Here is a 27745-nt window from a genome sequence, read left to right on the forward strand (position 1 = left end):
GTTTATGGATGGAGTGAAAGAGGACATGAAGGTAGTTGGTGTGAGAGAAGAGGATGCAGAAGACAGGGTTAGATGGAGGCAACTGATTCGCTGTGGCGACCCCTGAAGGGAGAGGCCGAAAGGAGAAGAAGAAGACCAAGGCAAGACACTATTTGTCTTGTCTTGTATACCAGGATGCTACACTATCAATGTCCTAGCCATACAAAAATGTATTTCAATTTCAATAGTCAAAATTATTATATAAAAAAATGGATGAGAAAGGATAACTAAATTGGTATTTGTACGATACAACTATCTGTGGCTTATTCACAGTACTGTAGGTTCAATATGCTTTCATGAGCCTGGGTACACGGCCAGAGAAATAAAAATGTCACTGGTCTCACTGTGCAAAGAGCTGTGTAATGGTCATTCTCTGTAAGTAAAATATCAGCTGGTTTTCCGCAGTTCCTTAAAATAAAAATATCCGAGGCCCCAAACTCATTTTGTAATTCCTAGGGTAACTCAGAGGTAAACACATTAACATACAGAAAAACACAACAAGCTCTGAGCTACTTGTGTATCACCACCACAGAGGAATACTACAGCAGCAAAGATGAACCTTTTTCTAAATAGGGCTCTTCTATCCTGCAACAATGAGTAGAAGGACTTGCACATGAAAAACCAAACTCTAATGATAAAAAAAAAATGACATATGTATGAAGAGACAGCTTAATCAACATGTGTACATAAATACTATAGGTGTTCTGTGGACCATTATCATTTCAAACACTGAGCTTAAACAGTCCAAATGTTTAAAACCCTAAACGTGAGTTTTTAATCATGTACTCTGAGACTCTAAAAATTACTTCAGTGATAATGTCAATCTTTTTTTTTTTGTTTTTTTTTTGTGATAATGCCAAAACACTCTCAATCCTCCTGGTCTCCATTCAACTCTGTTTCTCTCACTCTTTGCCCATTTTCCTCTCCTCCTCTAAGTCTACCCCTGTCTATTTTTCACATCCAGTCACACATGCAGAGACCCAAAACACACAAACAGCGGCACTATTCCGAGCTTGATGGCTGTCACCTTTGTGTACTCAGCCTCATTCAGAAGCCACCAATGCAAATAAGGCCCTTATGAATATTCATGATGGATTTTAGATTGAAAGAGAGAGTGAGAAAAAGGAGAAGTGAAGAGAGGGAGGTTTGAGGGGAATTTGATGGCTGGGGAGGAGAACGTAGAGGACTGCTTTCGAAAGAATGATAGCACAGACAGGATTGGGGAATAAACAGGGACTGTAAGCACCAAACAGAAAGACAGTAGGTGTTTGTATGCATGTGTGTACTCATAGTGTTCAAACACTGGATGCAAGAGTTTGGTCATGGCTGACAGTTTAGTTTGCTGATTCCCAATTGAACAACAGAATGTAAAGTAGTAAGAAATGTTGTTGTTTAATACAAATCTCAGTATTTGTATATACTATAATTACTGTTGAAGAGACAGTAAAGTTAATTTTAAGTGACATATATATTATCCATCATTATGAAAAATAGAAGAAAAAATAAATTTTATGTGTCTTTGCATCATCCGTTTGGTCAAAAAAGCTTAAAATCTGCGCCGCAGCAGCTTCCGCATTCAGTGGCCACGTGGGCATCATACGTCACTGGGGCCAAACATAGCTTAGCAGTCATAAGAAACAGTGCAATTCTAGACACGATTAACACCAAAAGTATCACGGTTACCTGCGCGGTGAACGGTTGTGTCAACAGAACAGCAAAAACATGCAAAGGCAAGGACCTGTTGTTCTTTAGAATACCTTCTGGGAAGGTATCGCGCTAAAAAAGATAATGCGCTAGCCCGTTAATGGGGTTGTCCATATTATGTTAGGATTGAGCTAACCACCATTTAGTACTATTGGACTGTGTGGAATTAATAACAATGTTACCCAGTAACAATGTTGGAACGATGACAGGAAAAAGTTAGAGAGTTGGTTGAAATGACGCAGAAGAGGAAGGTAGACATACTGTGCGTCCAGTAGACCAGGTGGAAAGGTAGCAAAGTTAGAAGTTTAGGAGCAGGGTTCAAGCTCTTCTATCATGGTGTAGACAGGAAGACAAATTGAGTAGGAGTTATCTTGAAGGAGGAGTTTGTTAGGAATGTCCTGGAGGTAAAAAGAGTGTCAGATAGAGTGATGAGTCTGAAGCTAGAAATCAAAGGTGTGATGTTTAATGTTGTTAGTGGGTATGCTCCACAGATAGGATTTGAGCTGGAGGAGAAGGAGAAATTCTGGTTGGACTTTGATGAAGTGATGCAGAGCATACCTAGAAGTGAGGCGGCAGTGGCTCAGCGGTAGAGCAGACGTCTTGAGACCAGACATTGCCCAGCCATTGGCGGTTCGATTCCCGCTCCCGCTAGACATCTTCGGAGTGTGAGCTGACAGTGGGAGGTGTCGGCTCACCTTCCAGCAACTGCTGAGGCTCCCTTGAGCAAGGTGCCGTCACTCCCACAAGCTGCTTGTTGGGGCGCAACTTGAAGTCACACCTCGTCACTTCGCCTCTCCTGTACTGATTGTTATTAATTGTATGCCCACAGGCTCATAGTGTGTGTTGTGTTTGTACAGGGGCCTGTATACAATGATTGTGTGTGCTCTGACTAACACACACATATATATATATATATATATATATATATATATATATATATATATATATATATGCATGTAAAAAGTGGAGTGTAAAAGATAATTTCCCCAGTGTGTGGATGAATAAAGTAAATTTAATCTCAATCATGGGAACAGACCTCAATGGGACACGTCATGGGAACAGACCTCAATGGACACGTTGGTGCAAGAAACAGAGGTGATGAGGAGGTGATGGGCAGGTTTGGTATCCACGAGAGGAATGCAGAAGGACAAATGGTGATTGACTTTGCAAAAATAAAGGTTTATGGATGTAGTGAAAGAGGACATGAAGGTAGTTGGTGTGAGAGAAGAGGATGCATAAGACAGGGTTAGATGGAGGTAACTGATTCACTGTGGGGACCCCTGAAGGGAAATGCTGGAAGGAGAAGAAGTACACACAAGCTTTGATCTTTGACCTATAAAAGTAGATTAGGGTAAAATTTTGAATTCAGGGGTGTTGAGGGATGTTACAGTCTGTGACTGCCTTGGTTCTAGTTGCCTCTGTTAATAGAGAAGTTCAGAAAGTCCAGAAAATTTCCAAATTAGCTCTACATATGTTTTATGTTTTGTTTTACTGAGACTTTTGGGCCAATATAATGAAAAACTACATTCTCATTGTAAGAAGACACAAATCATAGCTGGGCAGGTAACAGAAGTAGGGGTAATGTCTGAGGCTTAACCTTTAATTCTAGAGTTTCTGATGTGTGAGTCTGCTTGACTGCTGCGCAGAAAAAGGAGTCATAGTAAGAAATATTTACATCAGCGGTATGACCTCTGGGTAAGAAATCAAATGATTTGTGGTGTGGAATGATGTAACTTTTAGGTCAATACTTTTAGATCTGATGTTTTTAATGGCTGTAGTTCATCTTAAATTTCTGGCATTTTGTATTCTACATTATATAGCCAATCTTTATACTGTATATTATGCACTGCAGAGGGCTTTTTTGCTCCAAGATCCTGTTGTTGGAGCAGGCTTAGTTATAATTTCCATTCAAAAAAGGTTGAGTAAATTATCTTAACAGACCTATGCAATGCCAAATTTATATTTTAATAGGAAATCTCATTACAGTGGAGTAGTGTGCAACTTCCACAATTCTGATATCTGTTTTTCTGTTTTGTCGTTTTGTTCTTGTCCCTTGTCACTGCCATGTCTGGTCTACCCTAAACCTAACCTTCTCCCTAACCCTAAACATAACCTTAACCCTCTGACAGCTGCATTCCCACGGTCTCTTATTTTGCTGTCATGCCAATAAGTTTCACATAACATCACTAAAGACAACTCAACCACTGTTAGAAAGTAGAATAACAAAGATATATAATTCTTGTTTCATCTCTGGTCAGATGAAGTGTAAATTCATTAAACTCAGGGCCACATATCATCTTACTTATAAACTACCATAACTGCCATATTTAGGGGGTCCTAACTGAGCACAATTTCCATGAAAACATATCTTAGCAAGGTTTTATCAAACAGAAATGAATCTAAATTCAGTTGGTAAAAGTAAGAGACATGACCTGAGGGTGCAGTAAATAGAGAGGGTGTATTTCTTCAGTTGCATTGCTCTATTCTTGTGGAATTTCTGTGTAGATTGGTTGTTTTACTATTACTGCATTTTTCTTATACAGGGATAAATAAATAAATAAATGCGATGAAAATAAAAAAGAGTATAATTGAACAAATAACAAACAAGGCAGTCAGAGACTGCAACATCCTGTGGACGGTAGGTCAGGGTACCCTGAAAGTAGTACCTGACAAGTGCATAGCTTTGACCTTTCAGGGTAGGTCAAAGCTGTGTGCTAACTTTGATGACCATAGATCAAAGCTAGTGCATAGGTAGATCAAAGCTCTAGCTTTGATCTTGGTCTTACAGCGGCTTCCCTACTCTTTCTATCTTATCTGGTTCCTGAGTTTACAAAAGTTGAAATTTGACCTTGACCTAGTTTTCTCAAGGTCAAGATCATCATTTCATTTTCATCCCTTTTACCGACCAAGTAATGCTTTTTTTTTTTTTCATTCATCTTTCTATCTGCAACAGTTGCAAAGATATTTGGTGGACTAATGAACGGACGGATGAACAGGTGGACGAACACACGAACACTGACAATTACAATACATCATCGCTTTGAGGTGGGATGTAAAAATGTGTATACACTTGTGTGTGTGTGTGTGTGTGTGTGTGTGTGTGTGTGCGTACGTATATACAGTATACAGTTATATATATATATATATATACATATATATATATATATATATATATATAGCGAGAGAGAGAGAGGAGAGAGAGAGAAAGAGAGAGAGATCTAAAGAGCTAGACAGACAGATAGACGGGTAGATAGAATTTGCTGTACTGCCATACTTCATTATTATTACATCCCGATTCAAAGAGTGATGTATTGTAATTGTCAGCGTTTGTGTGTTCGTCCTCCACCAAATTTTATCTGCCCCTTGCAGATAAAAAGATGAAACAAAAAGCATATTACTCAGGCGGCAAAAGGGGATGAAAATGAGATGATAACTTTGACCTTGAAAAAACAAGGTCAAGGTCAAATTTTAACTTTTGTACACTCAGGAACTGAATAAGATGAGGAGGCCAGTGTGAGTAGGACCATAAATCAAAATTAGTGCTCATCTATGAAAGTAGGTCAGACCACTAGCTTTGATCTTTGACCTATGCAAGTAGGTCAGGGTACAATTTTGCATTCAGGGGTCTCGCGGGACGCTACAGTCTCTGACTACATTTGTTCTTGTTAATATTATCATTAATATTATTGTGATATTATGTTTTATTTGGCAAGTTTTACGTTGGATGTCCTTCCTGACAAAACCCTCTATATTTAACTGGGCTTGGGAACAGCACAATAAGACACTAGCTTTTGCCTTCTTGCGGCTACATTCTTGTTAATAATAATGATATAATAATAATTGTTATTATTATTATTAATATTATTGTTATTATTATTATTATTATTATTACTATTATTATATACTCATATGTCATACTAATGTAGGCGCTCAATACAATTAGTGCTTAAAAAAGTTGGCTAAATTATCATGCTATTCACTGCTGATTGAATCAGCCCTTCCAGCCGGAACAGGAACTGAAAATGGCTAGCTCCTTGTATATAAGGTGTTACACTGCATATGCTTCATATGGCACAATTACATAAAAAGTCAATCGATGGTTGCAACTATGGACAAATGAATGCATAATATTGTGAACCCAGACATAGTTTTCTCATGTCTCCACAGTAAACACAAGCCAGTAAATGTGTTTATGTTGGTCATATTCAGCAAGTTACTCAGGTGAGTGATTTTACTCATTGGACCATTTGAGTAAGATCAAATGGCCCAATGGTGACTTCCGTGGGAATTAAATAAAACAAGTTGAATGTGAACTAGTTCTGTGTGGAAGCACCATTAAGTCACTGAATAATGAAGCTAAGCTATTTTTCATATTTGTCACATGATTGATGATTTTTACAATTTTAATCTTATTTTATTTTTTTTAGACTTTATCAGAGCAAAACAGCCCTTCTGCTTATGAAGTTTTGTACACATTTGTGTAAATCTCCACCTTGTGTGTCTGCAAGACGTGAGCATATAAAATGTATGAATGAAAATAAATCAAAATTTCATACTGTACCGATAAACAGTCTGGTGCATCTGCCAGGTAGAGGTAATTTGGAGTCTGGTAAGTTGTGTCTCTTTGGGTTTTACAGTCCCCATCCTCCATAAGTTTGACCATTCATCGTCACAAACCCACACACTGAAAATGTGCATTTACATGCAGGATGATCTACATCATCTCCATATGGCCTGTCCCTGTAAAACAAATGTGTTTTCACTCTTCTTCATCCAGGAACACAGATGACATCACAGATGGGAATGCATTCAGCTCAGCAGAGACTGAAAGCTGTATAAGGCCACAGAGTAGGATGGGATCTGCCGTATTGCATCCCTATTTCAGAGTCAGTTTCTGTGCTACTAAATATAATTCATTGCAGCTATAAGGTCTGCAAGGACAGCCACAGAGGTAGAGTATGAGGTACTGCACAAAAATAGATGAAGGTAGCTTAACCCAGACTTCCAATCCATTTTACTTATTTTTGAATAAATTAACTTTATAGTACATCATTTTTATTGATTAGGTCACATATGAGGACACAGAATATTCAAACTCTCTATTCCAAGTTGTTTAGTGGATACTTTGAATTGAAGTAATCACTGGCGCTCAAAACACAAAACTAATTAAATGTTGTGTGCTTGATAGTCGAAGTATAATTTAATATTACTCAGTGAGTTTAAAGTTTACTGCAATATCTGAGTTTGTGGTACATCATCATCTAATAAAGGGTATAAAGCTAAAGAATACGATGAAACACTACTGACACATGGTACATCTGGGACTTTAAAATGAGAATTTGTGTCTATACTGTTGCATCATTTTAGTTGCAAAGCCATGTTTTACTGTTTTCCAGGTGCATACGCCTCTACCAGATTTGCTGTCAGGGGCACCTGGCTGGCCGTTAGTAATTTGGCTTATAGATCTGCATCTAGATGAGTAAATTTTAGTTGTATTTATTTTATTAATTAAATGGTAACAAGGGAGAACTGCTGATCACTGCAGTTGAAAAGAAAAGCCATCATCGAAAAAGTGTAGAGCATATTTTTAAAGACGATTCTGGTAATTATTATTGAGATTTTTTTTCCGCGAAACCAGAGATGATTGCCAGAATAGTGGAGAGAATAACCCAAGTGGTTTTTGTGAGTTTATTTTTACGTTGGTGAGGTTTAATGAATTGTATGTCATGTTTTAATTATATTTTGTAGGTTTGATGAAAGAGAGAATTTTAAATACAGAAACCTATACCATTGTATTTTTTTCTGATTGTTTTATTGTTGTTTATTCAAGTGTTTGCAGCTCAAAGTCATCTGCCAACTAAATTCTAAAAGGGGATTTGAAGTACTGGTACTTTCAAGAATTACTGTTAATATTAGCTAACTGTAACATAACATCTTTACTTACAGTAATTGTACAATAATGAATAATAATGATAATGAAACTGACATAACTCATGTAATGCAAGTTATTTTTAAAAGAAACTGGTACCTGATCCTTAATTTATTCTCAGCAAAAGGAAAAAAGATTTAAAAAAAAACAACTGACAAAACTGAAAAAGAAAAATATACATTCTCAACAACATAAATAATTTTCTGAGCAGAGGAAGTTACAAGAAATTTTCTTAAAAGATATTAGTCTAATTCCATTTTTTCTTTGAGGTTTTTTAAGACTGATTTTTTTTTCTTTTTCAGTTGGCAAGGTTTAACAAAAAGAATGAGAATAATCAGGCTGAATATAAATACAAAGACATGATATGATAATGCATTTAATTAATTATTTAATTAATATATGTAATTAATTAATTTATGCTAATTTATCCAAAAATGGATTTTGGGTTCATTTGACCGATATATGTTTTCTGTAGATTTACATATGTGGATGAAATGGAGCTGTGCCACCAAAAACTGTTGAGGGCATACTGTAGCCATAATTCAGACAAGGCAAATTTGCAAAGAGAACACAAAGATTAAAAAAGTGAATCAAAACATATATTATTTATAAAATCCTTGCATCTGATTTTGTCACTTTTTATCAAGCGCAATATTATAAACTTTGTCAAGACATTTGACTCCACACTGTCACTGTAGATGTATTAATGTCAACAAATAGGATCCACTTAAGTACTACCGATGAGTGCACTAAGAGTATAAATGAGCTTTATGTGCTTATACATTTGTAATATGTAGGCATGCATTTATACGAAAGTCACATAAAAAAGAAAATTTGCAATAACATGACCAATAGCAAGAAAACAACATGCAAAAACAATAATATGTGGTGTTTATTTTTCTCAGGTCAGACAAAAACCCAGTCCCAAACATAAACACAAACACAGTTATTTCTGCAATCTTTCAGGTGAAAGGGCATTTGATGCTAAATTGATATTGATGCTAAAGGTATGTGAAGGGATTGTGTTTGCATCTGTGTGTTTGTGTGTGTGTGTGTGTGTGTGTGTGTGTGTGTGTGTGTGTGTGTGTGTGTGTGTGTGTGTGTGTGTGTGTGTGTGTGTTCGCGCATGAGGCATAAGCATCAGATATGACCAGTCCTTTGAGGTACACACCCCACCTCTCATCCTGAGAAAACTCCACTAAGCCCTATGCAAACATATGACCAAACACCCACAGGGAGGAAGAATGGTCAAACAAATACAAGCTGCATGCAAATTCAAACACCAAAGACAAACCAGCAGCAATAACAGATAAAGCAGTGAAAAATCAAGAGAAATGAGACACAACACAAACAGAGAAAACCCTATTTATCTCTGGATAATAAATATCTCGATCTGTCTTTGTATCTCACACATACATACCCAAACCATTAACCACCTCATCAGTAATTATCTCACTAATTAACCAAGCAAACAATGATAACACACAGTTCAAGATGACAGCTTTTTAATGAGGGAGATACTAATCACTTTGACCCTTATCAACATTCCCACTGCTGAATAATGCAGAAATATTAAACAGATTCAAAGCATCAAACTTCTATGGTGAAGGCTTCCACAGATTTAAATGATGCACTACATACTTTGGGCTAAATGAAACGTAGCTGCACAAACCATGAATTCATCATCAAGCACTGCCTTGTGTTCCATCTATTCCAATTACTAGCTGACAAACAGCAAGATGCTTTTTAATTTGTCTTTTGTTTTATTTTATTTTGCTTTAGCTTCCTGTAGAGTCGAAGTTAAAGCATGGAAGTTAAAAGGCTAGCCATCCAGAAAAGTGACTTCAAAAATGTGGGAATGAACGAATTAAAAAATAAAATAAAAAATCCTGCAGCAGGCTGCTTTTTGTCTACCCCGAGAGCTGCCACCTTATCATGGTGGGGGAGTTTGAGTGCTTGAATGATCCCAGGAGCTATGTTGTCAGGGGCTTTATGCTCCTGCTAGGGTCTCCCTTGGTAAACAGGTCCTGGGTGATGGGCCAGACTAAGGCCCCGTCCACACGATGCCGGAACTTTTTGAAAACGCAACTTTTTTGTTGCGTTTACACCTTCCGTCCACACGACAAAAACGCTTGCCTAGGTGGATTTTTTTTTAAAACGCTGGGTCTGCGTTGTCGTGTGGACGGTGTATCCAGAACTTTTTAAAAACGCTGATGTCTTGCCTGCGATGAAAACCGCTGTGACGTCATATTTATGGGCCCGTGTGTATAAACATGATGGATGTACGAACCTTGTTGATGGCAGCATTCTTGCAGGCGCTTTGTGACAACAAAACACGGAGGATTCTTATTGGATAAAATATGACTAAATACTGCCACCACATGGTTTGGCATGTTTATAGCTGTCTTCAAAAACGCACTGACGCGTTTACGTGTGGACAGAGATTTTTTTAAATCATTTTCGATAGGTTTTCAAAAAAATCCGGCATCGTGTGGACAGGGCCTACGAGCAGTAGCAAAACCCCTATGCTAATCAAAACAACAACGACCGTGACGTTGCCTGGTATGGCGCAACCAGGGCCCCACCCAGGAGCCAGGCCCAGGATTGGGGCTCGTATGCGAGCACCTGGTGGCCAGGCCTCTGCCCATGGGACCTTGTCAGGCTCAGCCCGAAAGGACGACATGGGCCCAACCTCCAGTGGACTCACCAACCACCGAGGAAACCGTAGGGGATGGGTGCAGTGTGGATTGGGTGGCAGTCATCAACATGGGGCTCAACGACTCTATCCCCATTCAAAGAGTCTAGCTCTAAGGACTTTGGATCTGGATGTGTAGATTATTTTTTCCTACTATGTTGTCCAACACAAAAATGTAAGTTGGTTTGTGGCAAAAAAAAACATTACAGATTCACTGAGCACACAACTCACATGTTTGTTTCTTTCAACCATAAACATGCTTAACTGTCTGGCAGTATCCTTTTCTTCAGTCACAGATCTAATATAGGCATTTGACCCACAGACTGTTGTGCAGCACGAAGTCAGAAGCATAAAAATTAATCTGAATTTACATTTCCTACATAAGATTTATTTCAGTTTTACCTTTAACCAAACTCCATCTTTACATCTCGTCCCTATGTATCCACAATGTGTGTTACGGTTCGGCGTGGCTGTACTAGTGTGGGCAGGGAGAGAGGCCAAGCTTGTGAGTGGAGCCACGGCTCCACACCTGTTGGTCCTCTCCATACCTGGGACTCATCCCCACACCAGTTACTGGTTTTCACACCTGAAGTTCATTAGACTAACTACCATGAGACTTTTTTAAAGTCAGGTGCTGTTTGAACTCCTTGCTAGTTCGTTTCCCAAGTTTGGTTTTTCCTGATGTTCTGATTCTTGCCTGTCTGAAAAAATTTTGAGTTTGGATTAAATTTTGGAGAAAAAAATTGCCTTTAGTGTCCTGCATTTGGGTCCACACCCTGACCTTCTTGACAATGTGTTACATCCATCCATTCATTTTCTTCCACTGTATTCGCCACAGTCGGTCAAGGGGAGCTTGAGCCTATCCAAGATGGCATAGGGCGTGAGGCGGGGGACACTTTGGGCACGATGTCAGTGCGCCACAGAGCCACACTCAAAGACAGACAACCACACACACGCACACACACACACACACACACACTCCTACAGGCGATTTTTGACCGGCCATTTAACCTGAACCGCATGCTTTTGGAGGTGGGAGGAAGCCGGTGAACCCAAAGAGAACCGACGCCGACATGGGGAGAACATGCAAACTCCGCACAGAGTGGGACTTTAACCCAGAACCGCCTTGTTTTGTGGTGACAGCGCTACCCACTGCGCTGCCATGCGCAATGTGTTACAGTTTAATGTTAAAAAAATCCCATTTTATTTTATTTTTTTCACTCCTTCTGTCTCCCTCTGTCGATCTTGCACATGTCCTTCCATCTCCTCAACAGTTTATCATAATCACATCCGCTCAGTGTGATGGAGCACACTTAAGGCTTATTATGTGACACACACACACACACACACACACACACACACACACACACACACACACACACACACACACACACACACACACACACACGCTCATACTCAGAAATGAGATCTACTTAAGCCTTATCACATGTATGACTACGCTACTAACATGGGAGATTATCCATTTGACTGTACGCTTGGGCAGAGGGCAAGAACTCCAAGTAGGATGAGCATGCACAGACACCCACAGGCACACACATACAGAACACACACTATTCATTGTAAAGAAGTTGATGCACACGCATACCATAAGTGACAGCAATCAGAGGGTGGTGTGATAAACTACATGTTGAAAGGTGAGCTTTTGTGCGACGTCAACTTATAGTGGCAGAGGGTGTGATGCAATCAATGCACATTTGGTTTTTCTCTGGTGTCTGCAAATGACCGTAGGACGTACACCAAGAGGAAAAAGTGCCATCCTCTTTTTTTCCTTTATATTCCATGTCCATCATGGTTGGATGGATCTTCTATGTAAAAACAAATGCCAAAATTACTTCAACTATCCTATTGAGATTTTTACTATGATGGAGAAGAGTGTGTGCTATCACTTCCCCTGTGGAGTGGATGAATATCCATCTCTAATGTAAACCATTGTTTGGTCGTGAATGTGACTGCAATCACACATCCGAGTTTAGATGACTTAGCCGTCAGTGATGAAACCCTGACTAGCAATAAACGTACATGAGGTACTTTTATTTCAGTGTTGACACAAATGAGGGGGTGATATCTGAAATATAATATGCCTGTTTGCAGCAAGTTATTATGTATTTAAATAATAAAATTCATAATTTAGTCAACCTGCCTTTCCATGGTCACTGATTGCATACACACTAGTCACTCCAACATTGTTTTTCTTTTAAAACAGAGTAGACCTTGTACACAGATATCTGCCTATAAGACTACAAAATGCCCTTTTCTACTGGGTCTTGACTCCATCAGAATATTGCTTCAGTGAGTGATTTTAAACAGCCAGCTTACTCATCATCCATGTTGCATAACAGTGGAGTTTGTCCTTTAATCAGAACACAAGGAGCTCCTAAACTAATACATGGGAAAAGTCACAGCCCCATCCTGCCATTTCACAATGCAACTACACAGGTGTGCAATTCAGCACTGCCACTATCTTCATTGCTGTCACAGAGGTGGAACAAACCATTACACGTTCATTGACACAGGCAGAACATCAGGGAATAATTGTGTCGCCTTGAAAAGGCTGAGGAAATGGCACCATAAGGTTTTAAACCCCTGGAGAGCAGCTGAGCTGAGAAGTTTGTTGTCGTTAATAACCTGCAGAAACAATTTAAACCAACGAATCATTATATTATTCCAACTTATACAATGTTTACCATTTACAGATGTTCTCCAGTACCAAAGGTTTGATATCTCTCTCTCTCTCTCTCTCTCTCTCTCTCTCTCTCTCTCTCTCTCTCTCTCTCTCTCTCTCTCTCTCTCTCTCTCTCTCTCTCCATTTGATTCAATCAACGTGATTATCTTATTTGGTTTTTATGAATAAAAGTGATTTTAAAAATCCAAATCTCTCTCTCTCTCTCTGTATCTGTGGGTGTGTGTTTGTGTGTGTGTGTGTGTGTGTGTGCGCGCGCGTGCGCGCATGTGTATGTGTGTGTGTGTGTGTGTGTGTGTCTTGCTCTGTGAAGCTCATTGCAGCCAGTGTGTTATTATAAGTAAACAGAAGTAGCACAGTAAGATGAGCTTCTTAAATTGTTCATGAATGACATAATTTTCTTTGACTTGAATAAAAAAAAAACCTGCTAAGGCAGACAAATATACTTTGATTAATATTATAAACATGAATTACCCTGAGTGTTGAAAATAGAAGTTGGCTTTGTTTCTGACTGAGATAGAGAGAGAGAGAGAGAGAGAGAGAGGGAGAGAGAGAGAGACGTAGGGGGTTTCAATTCTGTACAAGTGGAAGGAAACACTGATGTTGTGTAACAAATTAATTACCTTAAACCTTTTTTACATCGTAACTAATATAATTTAAAAATGGAACCAGACTTATTGTATTTTCTTAGCAACACCAAACCTAGTCTTTTGAAAGGGATGTACTGCTGATAAGCCAGATGTTGCATTTGGTGTTAAAACTTTTCTTTGAATGGAGGTGACTCAAAGAAATTGTGAAAAATGTTTCCAAAGTTTCTGTGTTGCTCTTTAAAATGTTCTCAATAGTTGTAACTCCATAGGGGTATATTGTTAAAGGAACATTATACTCAGCCTCGTTGTGCACTGGGAAATTCTTTGGATAGAATGATAAATTTGCACATCTGTCATTTGTCAGCCTGAAGTCCCAAAAGTCACTGAAATGATGAGGCAACGATGGGAAGCAGATACGCATGCTTAGTGTAGATCAGGGTTTTTAAACATTTTTGAGCCAGCAAACAAAAAATAAATTTGTTTCCTAGGATGAAAGTGCAAGAAAATGTATCACCTCATATGCAGGGAAGCCAGTTGGTGACCTCTGAAAACACACCCAAGAGTCGTCTTGGATTCCCCCTGTGGTTTGAGAAACTAGGAGATACTCTGATTTGATGTACAGTGTGCCCTCGTGCATTTGCGTATCAACGCTCGTGACTTCACCTCATCGTGGATTTTTGGTGGGCAGTCACGTGATACTGTATTGCCTACCATTTTTGGTAGGCAATACGGATGGCTGACACCATCCGGAAGTGCGCTCGGTTGTGTGACTCTCGGACTTATGTGAGACACAAAAGTGCTTTAAACAGTCGATAAGAGTGTGGGAAAAGGTAATACAGATAGAAGATGATTTAATATCAGTATGGGGAGGGTCATAAACGTTTAAATTACCGTAAATAATAAGATAAATAGTTTGTCGCTCGATCGCGGAATTCATTAACTGCGTGTGGTTCCTGGAATGCATTAACTGCAAAGAACGAGGCTGCACCGTATTATCATTTTCCATTCTCACCAACCTTCAGTCTTTTTCAGTCACACTTTCCCTCTCCTACTTCTCATTTTCTGTGTATGCATTCTTTTCTCCTTGGAACCATCATGAATATTCATGAGGTTGTTGTTTGCATTGATGCTTCTGACAAAGGCTGAGTACACAAAGGTGACAGCCATCAACCTCGGCAGGCGGTGGTGTTCAGAGATGAGAGAGAGCAGATGAAGCAGAAAACAATAAGTGGGTATGACAGACAAAGGAATCAGAGAAAAACTGACAAACGTGAAAAAAGACGAGAAGTTCTATGAAAGCAGCAGAGTAGTTGCATTCCTACCTCAATGTAAACTGCTCTGTATTTGAATCGGTTTTCATGTAGATGCCAAATGCCACCATTTTGCCAAGTCGAACTGGACTTGGGGGCACCAGAACCTCCACGTTTTCATCCAGTCTCAATCTTTCTCCTTTGGCGGGAACCGGACCCATGGTCATCACCACAGAGCCAGCTTTAACCATGTCTTGAAGACCCCCATCAAGTAGGGGGTGCCACTGTCCCCCGTGGATCAGGCCTCCGAGAGGTCCAATATTTGCATTCTGACCTTTCCATGGCTCGTTGACGATAGATGGGCACTCTTGACCAGCCCCCTCCACTGGTATAACTGAGTAATACACATCCACAGATGGTAAATTCACTTCAGGAGGTCTTTTTCTCACTTGTGCTGGTGTAAACCAAGCTGGAGGAATCTCCAGACGGACAACACAGATGCCAGATGGCCCTATTAGGCGACAGCCTGCTGAGGGTGCTGCTTCGTTGGTGTCACGAATGACCAAGGCTCTTATACATGGGAGAAGAGCTGGAGGAGGTGGGTCAGGCTCATCCCAACGCCGCCCCACAAGGTAAAACAGAACCTGAAGGTAAGACAAAGAAATATCATTAAGGGTAAGTAAGAGGATCAACAGCTGCCCAGGTAGATACGTATATATAAAAATTAGAATGAAATAAATACTATAAATGCACTTTTTTTATAAATAAATTAACTGAATTTCCTTTGGGATTAATAAAGTATCTATCTATCTATCTATCTATCTATCTATCTATCTATCTATCTATCTATCTATCTATCTATCTATCTATCTATCTATCTATCTTTTTCTTTTTGCGTACCAGTTTTTGCATACAAAAACACATCCAAAATCGTAGAGAATATAATGGTGTAGTTCAAAACTATTTATTGTAGCACACAAATGTCTGCATCTAAACAGTTATTCTTTGAGTAATAATTATTACATTTAATGTGGAAGGTGTGGCCTGCAGCAACGAACGCAGTGAGCACATGATTCTGAAGCCTGTAAGCCATGCAGAGCATTTTATAGTTAATAAGGTGGATTAGTTATTACCTATTTTTGCAGTGGTTAATGACCTTCAGTAGGAAGTAATAATATACTGAATAAATATACTGAATAAATCATAAACTAAAAGACACGTATAAACTGATGAAACATTTAATCTTCAATATTTGTTTGCTGTTACTGAATTAGAAGAATTAAGCACAGTACAGTAATCCCTTGCTACTTGCAGTTAATGCATTCCAGGACCACTTAAAAAACAAAATTCCGCAGTTTAGCAACAAACTATTTATTTTATTATTTATATTAATTTAAACATTTATGGACCCTCCCCGTACTTGTATTAAACCACTTTATATCTGTATTACCTTTTCCCACACTCTTATACACTGTTTAAAATACTTTTGTATCAAAGAAAAGTGTTTCTTTAATCCACGGAAGTGCACTGCATTCTGCGAGTCTCGGAATGCAGCACACACATGGATGCTTTCAGCCAATAGCATTGCACATACAGTATCACGTGACTACCTACTAAAAATCTGTAATGTAGTGAAGCTGTGCATCTTGAAGCGTGAATAAGCAAGGGCTTAATGTAAATGGGCAAAAAATTGACAAAGCCAAGTGACAAATGAAACTGCCAATACCTGTATCCAGGGTCGTGTTGACCCCACTGTGGGCACCACCACTTGACCCTTAACCTTCCAGTTCAGAGTCACTTGGTTGGTCGTTAGCGACAGACGTGGTGGGGGACCCTGCAACAACTCCACTGGAACTGGCTGCTCAATGCTCAGGTTTCCATAGCTACAATTGACACTTGGTAGGGACTGTGGAGCAAAAACGCCCGGCTCCAGCTGGTGGAGGAAAAAGGGCTCAGTCCTGGATGATAGGCTGCCATTTCGCATTACATCCTGATTGGCTTCCCGTAGGAAGAAAGCAGAGTCTGCCCCACTCAGTTGGCATTGGACGGGGAGGTAGGTTGGGAGGGTGGAGGAGAAACGAGTTTGATAAGAGTCCAGTGATCCTCCTGGTCCAACTCCCACTGCATCTGCTTGGCTGTCAGATGCTGAGGTGAGGAGAGCAAGACAGGAAAGGAAGAAAAAAAGAGAAGAGAAACATTGACACAATAATTGTAACAAGTGCTTTCGAAAAAAGCTGTCATTTCTGCAAGGTTTTGTAAATACTCTTGTGTATAAACATACACATTCTTATCAGTTTACACTTTCAAGAAAAATAATTATGACAGGACTGCAAGCCAGTCAGAACACTAAATACTATTACCTCGAGCATACACATCCTGAGTTTTAAAACAAGACTAAAAACAATATGTCAGATTCGATATTTTACCAATTCATAAACTAAAAATAGCATCACATTTAATTTTGAACATATGAGCACTATGTGAAGTGTCCTTTTGTGGTATTAGCTTACACTGTATGTTACAATAATGTCTTATTCCTTATAACATCACCACAGCACACACAACAGCAGCACAAATGAATTGACTGGTTAATTACAATTAAGAAATGCACATTCCAACAAATTATTTTGTGTATTACTTGTAACATAATGATATGAATATTATATGAAAAAAATGCTCATTTGACCTAGTTATAACCTCATTTGAAGTGCTGCTTAACCACGTCAGAAAAATGTCAGCTTGACATCTGTTTGTCAAACCCTCTGAGTGTTAACCAGCTATAAGCAAGCCTTTACAAAACATTCCCTCTTTCCAAGGTTAGGAGCTTGGCAAGGTTTGCTGGACTGAAGTATCCTCTGGTGGCAGGTTATCAGGTTGAAAGGATTTCTCTAGATGAAAGAACCAACCACTCAACTAAGTGACCAAGGAACCACTGAACCAAGGATGGATTCTGTGTCAATGCATTGCGGCCAAAGGACAAAATGACACAAAACATTTTTGTCTAAAGCATATGCAGTGCCTGTAAAATGGGTATTGGTATTGTGACTGCGAAGGGGATGTATTGTAATTTTCAGTTTTTTTGTGATTGTCCGTCCATCCGTCCGTCTGTCCGTTAGTCCACCAAATATCTTCGCAACCGTTGCAGATAGAAAGATGAAATAAAATGCTACTCGGGCGGCAAAGGGGATAAAAATGAGATGATGACCTTGACTTTGAGAAAACTAGGTTAAGGTCAAATTTCAACTCTTGTACACTCAGGAACTGGACAAGATAGGAAGACAAGGAAGAAGGCCAGTTTGAGTAAGACCATAGATCAAAGCTTTGCTACCTATGTTTTGATTTACCCTGACATTTGAAAGTAGGTCAGGGTAATATTTTGAATTCAGAGACGGCAACATCCCGTGACTTACCATGACCTACCCTGACATTAAGTCAGGGTAAAATTTTAATTTCAGTGGTGTTGTGGGATGTTACATTCTCTGACTTCCTTGGTTCTAGTTTCATTTGAAACTGATATTCAAAGTAGTTTATCATCTTTGTTGTTACAATTTATAAATCCAGTGCTTTGTCATTGTGTGCACACATCTACCTGGCTTTTCACAAACTCACAAATCCATTACAACCTGCTGACACAACACACTCTGGGGTGCACGGTGTTTCCTGAGAGTCTGTTTACAGGGAGAAATGAGCAAAAAACACAGTTCTCCATTACTGTATATATACAAGAGTGATAGCCTCAGCATCACACAGGGCTCCACATTAAGCATCGTACTTTCTAAATGCATTCTAAAAACATTGTATCACCATCTATCAAAAACGACATTACATTTTCATATATTTAGATTCACTGAATCATTTCAAGTTTTTCATAAACAAAGTCTCTTAAAGCGTAAGCATTCATAGTCTGAGATCATCGGGACATAGTTGCAGTATTTCAAAACAGCACATTGGCTTAAATTGGAATATGATTTTGTTATTGCTGGGAGTTTTTTATTATCTTTCATCTCAAAGTATTTTTTATTTACCATCAGCATTATACTTCACATGTGTTGTAGCTGAATGCTAACAGCCAGAGCTACTTTTTTCATTGTAATTCAGAAACAGTTTGTTGTCTTTGCAGCCAGGATTTGACACGATGTTGCTTTAGGGGTGTAAAAGTGTCTTGATAAATCACTCAGTATGAGCACACTGATCCTACATTAGCTCACTATTTTGTCCTTGAGATATTTTTTTTTTCTGTTTATGTTTTACCCCCTATGTTCTTCTGACAGGTTTCAAGTGGGCAGTTAAAAGGTGGCCTGGTCTACTTTTTTTTTTGCAGGAATCAAGATTTGACAATATTAATTTGAAATCAGATGATGCTTGGTTGCTACAATAATTTTGGTTATTGTTTTGCTTTTACACCCGCATACACACATTCAATATCCCACATAAAGTTTGTGATTTTAAGATTGGTCTTCCAAGGCCTTAATAACGTTTACTTACATTAGCTATCCATGCATTGTACAGTCTCCATTTCTTTTACGAGAAAGAAGTTTGATGTTTTTGATTGTAACAGTTTAGTAGAACCGCTGATGTGGCTATCAGTTGAAAGTTAGTTATACAGCTAATGACGCCTATTTTTCTGTCGTCAAATAACCAATGACAGGAAAGATTAGCCACATTAGGGTGTTTTCAAGACGCACAATATGTTGATTTCACATATGCAGCAGGAGTACCATTAACGACACAGCAAATAATAATTTACAGAGTATTAATGGCTAGTACTTAAAGATGTCAGACATAAATAAAAATAAAATAAAATAGGAGTAAATGAACACAAACCAAACACAGACTTTCTAAAGTGGCATTGTGTAGTGTGTGTGTGTGTGTGTGTGTGTGTGTGTGTGTGTGTGTGTGTGTGTGTGTGTGTGTGTGTGTGTGTGTGTGTGTGTCTGTGAAGCCTTGTGTCCTAGAGTGGTGATGTGTGAAAATATAATGAGGGTGGGACAGTGTAGCACTGTCTGGGGCAACTCATAGCAGGCAACTTACAAAAAAAAAAAAAAAAACAGACAAATAATGAGATAACCCTGCAACATGAATAAGAAGGCAGGTTCAGCGATGGTACTTGGGCAAATGTAGATGCATTTAGAATAGTCAGACAGACGGATAGAAAAAAAAAGAAGGAGAGAAAGCGATGTCATGAGTGAGATGCAGAGACAACAGAAAACAGAGGTTTCTGGAATTTTTATGCTTCGCAGAATTACTTCATACTTGTCACTGAAATGACACCAACTTATCTCCAGCTGGAGCTTTGTCCCTGAAGACTCTAAGCAAACTTTCTGAACGGCTAAAAAATCTTCCCCTGCACTTGAAACCATGTCAGTAAAAGTTTGGCGTGAAAGACTTGTTAAGTTCAGATGAATTATTATCCTCTGTAAGATGTGTTTTCCTACAAGATAATTTTAAGGCGTTGGGCAACTTTTCCCTAGAGAGGACATGTGGAATATGAAAAAATGTGTTGCTTTCATATTACCTATGATAATATATAATACAGATCTACTTTAGCTTCATTTTTGCTTCAAGAAAATGTAGAAAAATAAAGAAATGTAATTTCAGTACCAAGCTTGATTTAGTTTAACAGTTTCAGGAGGTTTGAGTGTAACACTGCTAGTTATACTGTAATTTAAGAGAGATATGTGCAAATGACTGTTTAACCTTTAAAGCCCTGAGCTATTTTGGCCGTGTTTTGGTACTTGCAATATTTGTCTATTACCACATTAAAAATGATTTAACATACCCATGCTTGGTATGTTTATCGTCAGCACAACTTTAGCTACATGAAGAGATAGTTTTTATATCCCTATAACTTACTATATTGACATATTGGGGTAATATAGACACACACAGTCAAATTCGGAAATGGAAAAAAAGTATGTTATTGCACACAAAAACCACAAACATGCTGATCGAATTGATTTTGAACTCTAAAAAGGTTGCCATAGGCTTCTAACAAAATTATATACAGTTTGTGTCATTTGTGCTACTCTTCAAAGGAGTTTCTCAAAATATGACTATGCGCACGATTTACGCATAAGAATGTGTAAATTGTGCGCACCCATCGTTTGCGTCATGTAGACATTTGCGTCACATGACAAGATGCACCAATCACGGTACGTGTTTGCATCACGTGACAATCATGTACAAATTGCGAAACGTGTTTACAGAAACATGGCGTCACACATGGTGTGTGTGTGTGTGTGTGTGTGTGTGTGTGTGTGTGTGTGTGTGTGTGTGTGTGTGTGTGTGTGTGTGTGTTCCATGGATGTTCATTTCCATAATGTAAGTGCCTGTATTTGTACAATATCATAGAGTTAACATATAGCTTTCATTCCTCAATATATGAAAATGAGCAAGATTAATTATATAATACATAAATGTGTGTAAGTGTGTGCGTGTATTTGTGTAAAATTGGACAGCATTAAAACTAGACGTATAGAGATTTGACAAGGACCATCTGTGATCGTTCTCCCTACCAAAAGTGCCCACCCTGCTCTATTTTCAAGTCCACAGATGCACACAGACACACAGAAGAGCATGTAGGGCAGAAGAATGGAAGAAAAATAACCAGGCAGACACACACACACAAACATTTTTAGGGATTTTTTTTCAGTTTCACTGGAAATCTTCCAGAAAGTGTGTGTGTGTGTGTGTGTGTGTGTGTGTGTGTGTGTGTGTGTGTGTGTGTGTGTGTGTGTGTGTGTGTGTGTGTGTGCGTGCGTGCGTGCGTGCGTGCGTGCGTGCGTGCGTGTTTGTGTTTGTAGGTGTGAGTGTCAATAACAAAATATGTAGGTTCAGACAAAAAAACAGAATCAAGGCAATGCTTGTTAAATTATATTTTTGCGACCTCAAATTGTTCCATAAACGTCCTTCTTTTCACACGAACACATAATCTATAACACTGTTTCAAGGTACTACTTTGACATTGCAAATTTCATGTACTGTCAATATACAGAATGTCAAAATTCTCCTCAGTTATTTTAGATGGACTCACAATTTCCTGTAATGATAAAGAAAATGCAGCAAACCATCAGTTTATTTTTCATTTAACAATTTTAACAAAACAACAATAAATTTTCCCCATTCCTTCTACAACAACAACAACCACACACACACACGCACGCACGCACGCACGCACGCACACACACACACACACACACACACACACACACACACACACACACAGCACATCACAGAAAAATCCATCATGAGAGAATTTCCTGAAAAATATGAACTTGATTGATCACACAAATGGTGTGCTCTCTGATAGATGGAAAGAGATACAGAGAATGAGAGAGATACAGATGGATACAGGGGAGAGATATGTAGACAGAGATGTGTGACATGTGGATAAAGGAAGGACAAAATGGTGAATAAGAGAGATAATAGGGTGAAAGAGGAAGAAGAGAATGAGAATGGGTTTCCATTCCTGAGCCGACCATTCATCACAAGGATCAAATTTATTTTGTTGGTCTCTTGTATTTTTGTTCTCCCTCAGTCTGTATTTCCATCTTCTCTCAAGACAATTTGTAAATTTAATTTCTTGTAAATGGTAAAAAAAATACTCCTATGATTTCGTATGTAAAAGTCCAGCTTTATGTATGCAAAACCACCACTGGAGAACCCCCTTAAACTGTTTCTGAGAGATCAGTGTTTTAGTTTTTGAGTTAAAAGCTGTTACTAAGAAGAAAAGACTTAGCACGCAGCAACCACTGCCAATAATTTACCAGGGACAAAAGGACAACTTTGGTGGTGTGTAATTTAGAAGTGAACTCTAATTTCACCACAGTGGCTCCAAATGGGCATAATTTAGAGATAGATAGAGGCATGTCAATCAGTGGTGGAGGAGAGGGAGTATGCAATCACTATACTTAACAATTTCAAGAAGGCGAGTTCCACAGAATTGCAAGAAACTTGCAATGAAATTTGTGGTGAATGTGTTTGTTCCTGATATCTACTTTTTTTGTTGTGGCTTTCCAACAAAGATACATGTTCATGTCACGTATACAACCTTTATATAGACACTACAGGCTCTCAGAGTTTCCTCAACAAATATTTGAGGAAATATTTAACTCACATTTTAAGCAGTGCACATACAGTCTATGACCAGAGGGCCTTATCACAAGGGTAAACAGACTTGCTAAAATACATGCCTTGAACGTTGTTTTAGTCAAAACGCCATGTATTTTCTATTTTCAGGACTTAAGGTGTGTGTGTATGTGTGTGTGTGTGTGTGTGTGTGTGTGTGTGTGTGTGTGTGTGTGTGTGTGTGTGTGTGTGTGTGTGTGTGTGTGTGTGTGTGTGTGTGTGGGTGAGTGTGTGTGTGTGTGTGTGTGTGAGTGTGTGCGTATGTGCATGCATGCGTGCGTGTTTGTTTATGGCAAATGTTTAATGTCAGTAATTTTTATATGATCTCACCTCTGAGTTTGTCCTGCACAGAGACTGGTTACAGAACTTTGTCCCCCTGGGAGTCAGATCACTTGCTGATTGATGTGCCCGTCATCAGGTCAGTGGAGTCACATTTCCACAGATACGGTCTGGCTATCATGTCTCTACCCTAACCTTCCCAACAGCCCAAAAAGTATGTGAATTTAATTTTCTTTGTCGACAAATTAGCTTTTCTTCTTTTTTCTTGTCTTCAACCTCTCAATCCCTCCTTTTCTATTTCCCCTCAGTTTTTGTCATTACACTTTTACAAGTATAATTTACAGGGAAGTGCACAAAACATATCATAAGCTATCATTTCATCTGTTCAATAAAATAACTTTTAAATGTCAGCTCTTATGACAGAAATGATCATTTTTCACTACTTTTCACAAACTGGAGGGGCTACATAGCAGGTTACTAAATAAGGCGAAAAAAACAAAAACTTTCACAGTCGGGATCCAAGTAAAACATAATCCCAATGTTAACAAACAGTTACTGCATTCATTCATTCATTCATTCATTCACTGAGTGATTCATCTTCTTCAACCACTGTTTCCGCTTACACGAGTCGCGGGGTTCCTAGAGCTAATGTACTTGCGGGTGAGAGGAGGGAGACACTCCAGGTGCGACACGTCACTGCAATGCAATCATCTGAAATTGCCAACTTAAAGTACAATACCTGGAATGTGAGGAAGTCTTTAAAATATCTAAAAAGTGCTGACTTCAGGTTGTAAAATACTAGAATTAAAAATAATATCTCAATTAAGTAGTTTGACATTTAACATAAATTACTGGCAACAACACCTCAAACCGAAAAAAAACTTACAGGAACAGTTCAACCCAGAATTAAAATAATGATAATAATAATAATTATTATTATTATTATTGTTAATATTATTAATTATTATGGGGCGGCACGGAGGCGCAGTCGGTAGCACTGTTGCCGCACAACAAGACAGGTCCGGGTTCGAGTTCCGCTCTGTGCGGAGTTCGCATGTTCTCCCCGTGTCTGCGTGGGTTCTCTCCGGGTTCTCCGGCTTCCCCCCACCTCCATAAACATGCGATTCAGGTTAATTGGCCGGTCCCAAATTGCCCGTAGGAGTGAGTGTGTGTGTGAGTGTGTCTGTCTCTGTGAAACTCCGCGGCGCACTGCCACCCGGCGTTTCCCCGCCTCACGCCCTAAGCCAGCTGGGATAGGTTCCAGCTCCCCGTGAGCAGTTGAAGCAGGTAAGAAAATGAATGAATGAATAATTATTACAATGGAAATAGATTAGAAAGTTGTCTACCCAGATTATAAAGTTGTCTACCTTCTCCAAGATACGTACAGAGAGCTCCAGAAAACTTATTTTGGACAAAACGAGCCTATTACTCAAGATAATCTTTGCAGACCTTGCTGTGAACAGTACAGTAACTATTTCCTCTGTCATGTATGACTGTGCTAAAGTAAGCGTGTATCTTCTCATATATGGGGCTCAAGGTTGTGATGGTGTGAAAAGTAAACATTGCAGCTAAGATGGAAGGTAAGGTAGCTTAGTTCACTCGGTTAGATCGCTTCTTAGTGGCTTCTTTAATTCCCAACAGATGTCTCCTCAAAAAGATGAATTTTTTTTCTCTTTCCATTTCTCTTTACTTTGCTATTAAACTTGGTCCCCTACTCAGTACATTCCCCTTTTCCATCATTCAAACCCACCTCGATCCAATTTGTTTCCCGTTACTCAGTCTGTCCATTCCATTACCATTCCCTCCTTGTGGAGCAGAAGAACAGGACGTTAGATGGACAGGTTGATGGAAGGAAAAGATGGTGGGATGCAGCTCTTTGAGTGCTGTGAATGTGAAGGTTCTGACTGTGATTTGTTTCAGTGTGTGTGTGTGTGTGTGTGTGTGTGTGTGTGTGTGTGTGTGTGTGTGTGTGTGTGTGTGTGTGTGTGTGTGTGTGTGTGTGTGTGTAAGGAGTTTTGTTGCACTTGGTCTCAGACTGTATGTTTGTCACAGGAGAACCAGGGAAGTGTGAAGAGCAATTTCAAATGGACATCATTCCACAGAGAGAGACAGAAAGATAGTAAGTAACCTCTCAGAAAGGAAGTCGAGCAATGGAAATGGAGGAAATGTGTGTAAGAATTGCACACTAGTTTTCACAAACACCCACACCCACACACACACACACACACACACACACACACACACACACACACACACATGCCTGAGCTACTAAGTCTACATCCCAAGACAAGTAGTACTTGCCTAAAACCACAGATGATACACCGACTGCTAGATATTGTGCTCTAAACAAATAGTTCAGTTAAAGCATTCATCAGAAAAAACATGCTTTTCTTTACTTATCACATAAAAATTATATACAGTATACTAGCAGGAACCCGTGGAAATTCCACGATAAAAAAATAATGTCAGACTTTATACCAAACATATAAAACAAATGTATTGGTATTATAAACCAAGCACACCCATCACAGAGTTCTCCCACCAGCAGGCAGCACCTCCTGGTCTGACCCAGAACTGGTTTCAGCGTCTTTGGCGAGGAACGTGAATGAAAGAATGGATAAATAAATAAATAAATAAACTTTAGGACTCAGAAATAAAGAAACAGACGAACAAATATCCAACTGTCAAGCATGTTTATCAGCACATCTTCGACATGGAGCTATTATACATCAGAAAATAGCCGGTTTTAACTCGGTCCATTCTGTGTGTACATGTAGACACGGGTCACACACACTAACATCACAGAGGTTTTTGTTGCAGGGAGACGCCCCCCGGATAGAAAACGTTTTGGTTACAGCGTCCACATGACAACTCAGACCCGGCGTATTCAAAAACTTCACTTTGGCCAGCATTTTCATTTCGGACATCTGCGTTGTCTTGTGGACGAAGGCGTAACCGCAACAAAACCCCTCGCTGGCCGATGCTGTACGCCATATTGTTCACGTGATTCCTTCTGGCAAATGTGCCGTGATTGCTTGGGTGGTAGTAGGTGGAGTTAAAACGTGACACCATGAGGTTTTCAAGTGAGCTTATTCAAATATATAGGTGGAGAGATGACAATTATGTAAAATAAAGACATTACACTAAGATTGTTAAATATATAATACTTCTTTCTGGCCAAATGATTGAGGACCATCCCTCAAGCCCCCAGTCAGCTGGAGACTATACCAGCTGACTGGGGGCGTGAGGGATGGTCCTCAATCATTTGGCCAGAAAGAAGTACTATATATTTAACAATCTTAGTGTAATGTCTTTATTTTACATAATAAAGACATTTGCTGGTGTTGATAATGGGGGAAGCAGGTGTTGATAATGGATGGACCAATGGGTTAGGGTGTTGCATCACATCTTGAAACCTCACTTGTAAAAATTGCCATCATGATCAAACAGCTAAGATTTGGTCTGCAACTGCAGAATTATCTTTAAAATTGGACCATTACATTGGTTGAACAGTGAAAGTGTGTCAATTGTGTAAAAAAAAAAATAGTGCTTCCATTAAAGCAGCATACAGTCACTGCACAGTGACAAGCAGCTGTCTGCTTGTCACAGTAGTCACACTATGTTGGGGAATTCACACCATTCAAGAACTTGTCAGTGCTGAAACTCTTTGAGAGCTGCTGTTTTGGGCTTCTGGGATAGTGGAAATGATTTCACATTCAGCCCAAACTGTCTGATATAATAACTATTTGCGGGAAGAATAATGGGTAGATAGCAAGTTTACTTACGAATATATCCCATGTGTTGTAATGAAAATGAAATTAAATATTTCATACAACTGATACAAAAGAAGGCAAATGAAGTGTGCAAATGATTTGTGTACCATTGTAATACTGGGCCGGCATGATCACCTTCAGCCCCCTCAGGCATTGCAGCAAAGAAGACTGATTAACAAATAGAACAGGAGTTCTTTCAATTAAAACAGGGAAGTGAAGAAAACGTCAGTGTGATTCAGACAAGGATCCATTGGGCCTTGATGCTATTCAAGTCCATCCTTCAGTGGTCTACAGCCAAGCAGCCAACTTGTAAAAGCTTCTTATAAAGGGCCTAAAGGACTTACAGCCTCTACTGATTTAATGGGCCAATAGGAACTAAGTAGCCAAGGAGAGGAAAGGAGGAGGAAGGAATTAGTGAAAAAAAGAGGAGAAGAGGTCATTATGGAGAGGAGGAAAAAAGGGAAAGTAGACAGAAAAGACGCAATGGAGTGCAGCTTGGAAACGTAAAGGACTCGTATGGCAAGAAAATAACAAACAGGAGGTGAGGAAAAGGAGGTGACATAACAGAAAGAGGATGAGTGGAGATGAGTGGAGAAAGATCTAGAGACAGTTTATGATCAAATGTTTTAACTGTAGTCCAGCATTGCATCATATGTGG

At 39.1% G+C, this 27745-nt stretch overlaps 1 protein-coding gene across 3 annotated transcripts in view; it reads right to left on the bottom strand.

The window, feature by feature from the left end:
* Positions 1–27745, bottom strand: part of si:dkey-215k6.1 (transmembrane protein 132B) — a 345313-nt gene that overhangs the window by 234686 nt on the left and 82882 nt on the right. For all 3 annotated transcript variants that reach the window (XM_068311917.1, XM_068311916.1, XM_068311915.1), the window contains exons 2-3: positions 16635–17053; positions 14981–15552 (exon numbers count right to left, since the gene is read on the bottom strand). In XM_068311917.1, the coding sequence (XP_068168018.1) occupies positions 14981–15552; positions 16635–17053 (991 nt within the window). The remainder of the gene's footprint in view (positions 1–14980; positions 15553–16634; positions 17054–27745) is intronic.

Source organism: Antennarius striatus, chromosome 3 (genome assembly GCF_040054535.1).
Source record: "Antennarius striatus isolate MH-2024 chromosome 3, ASM4005453v1, whole genome shotgun sequence".
Taxonomy (NCBI): Eukaryota; Metazoa; Chordata; class Actinopteri; order Lophiiformes; family Antennariidae; genus Antennarius; species Antennarius striatus.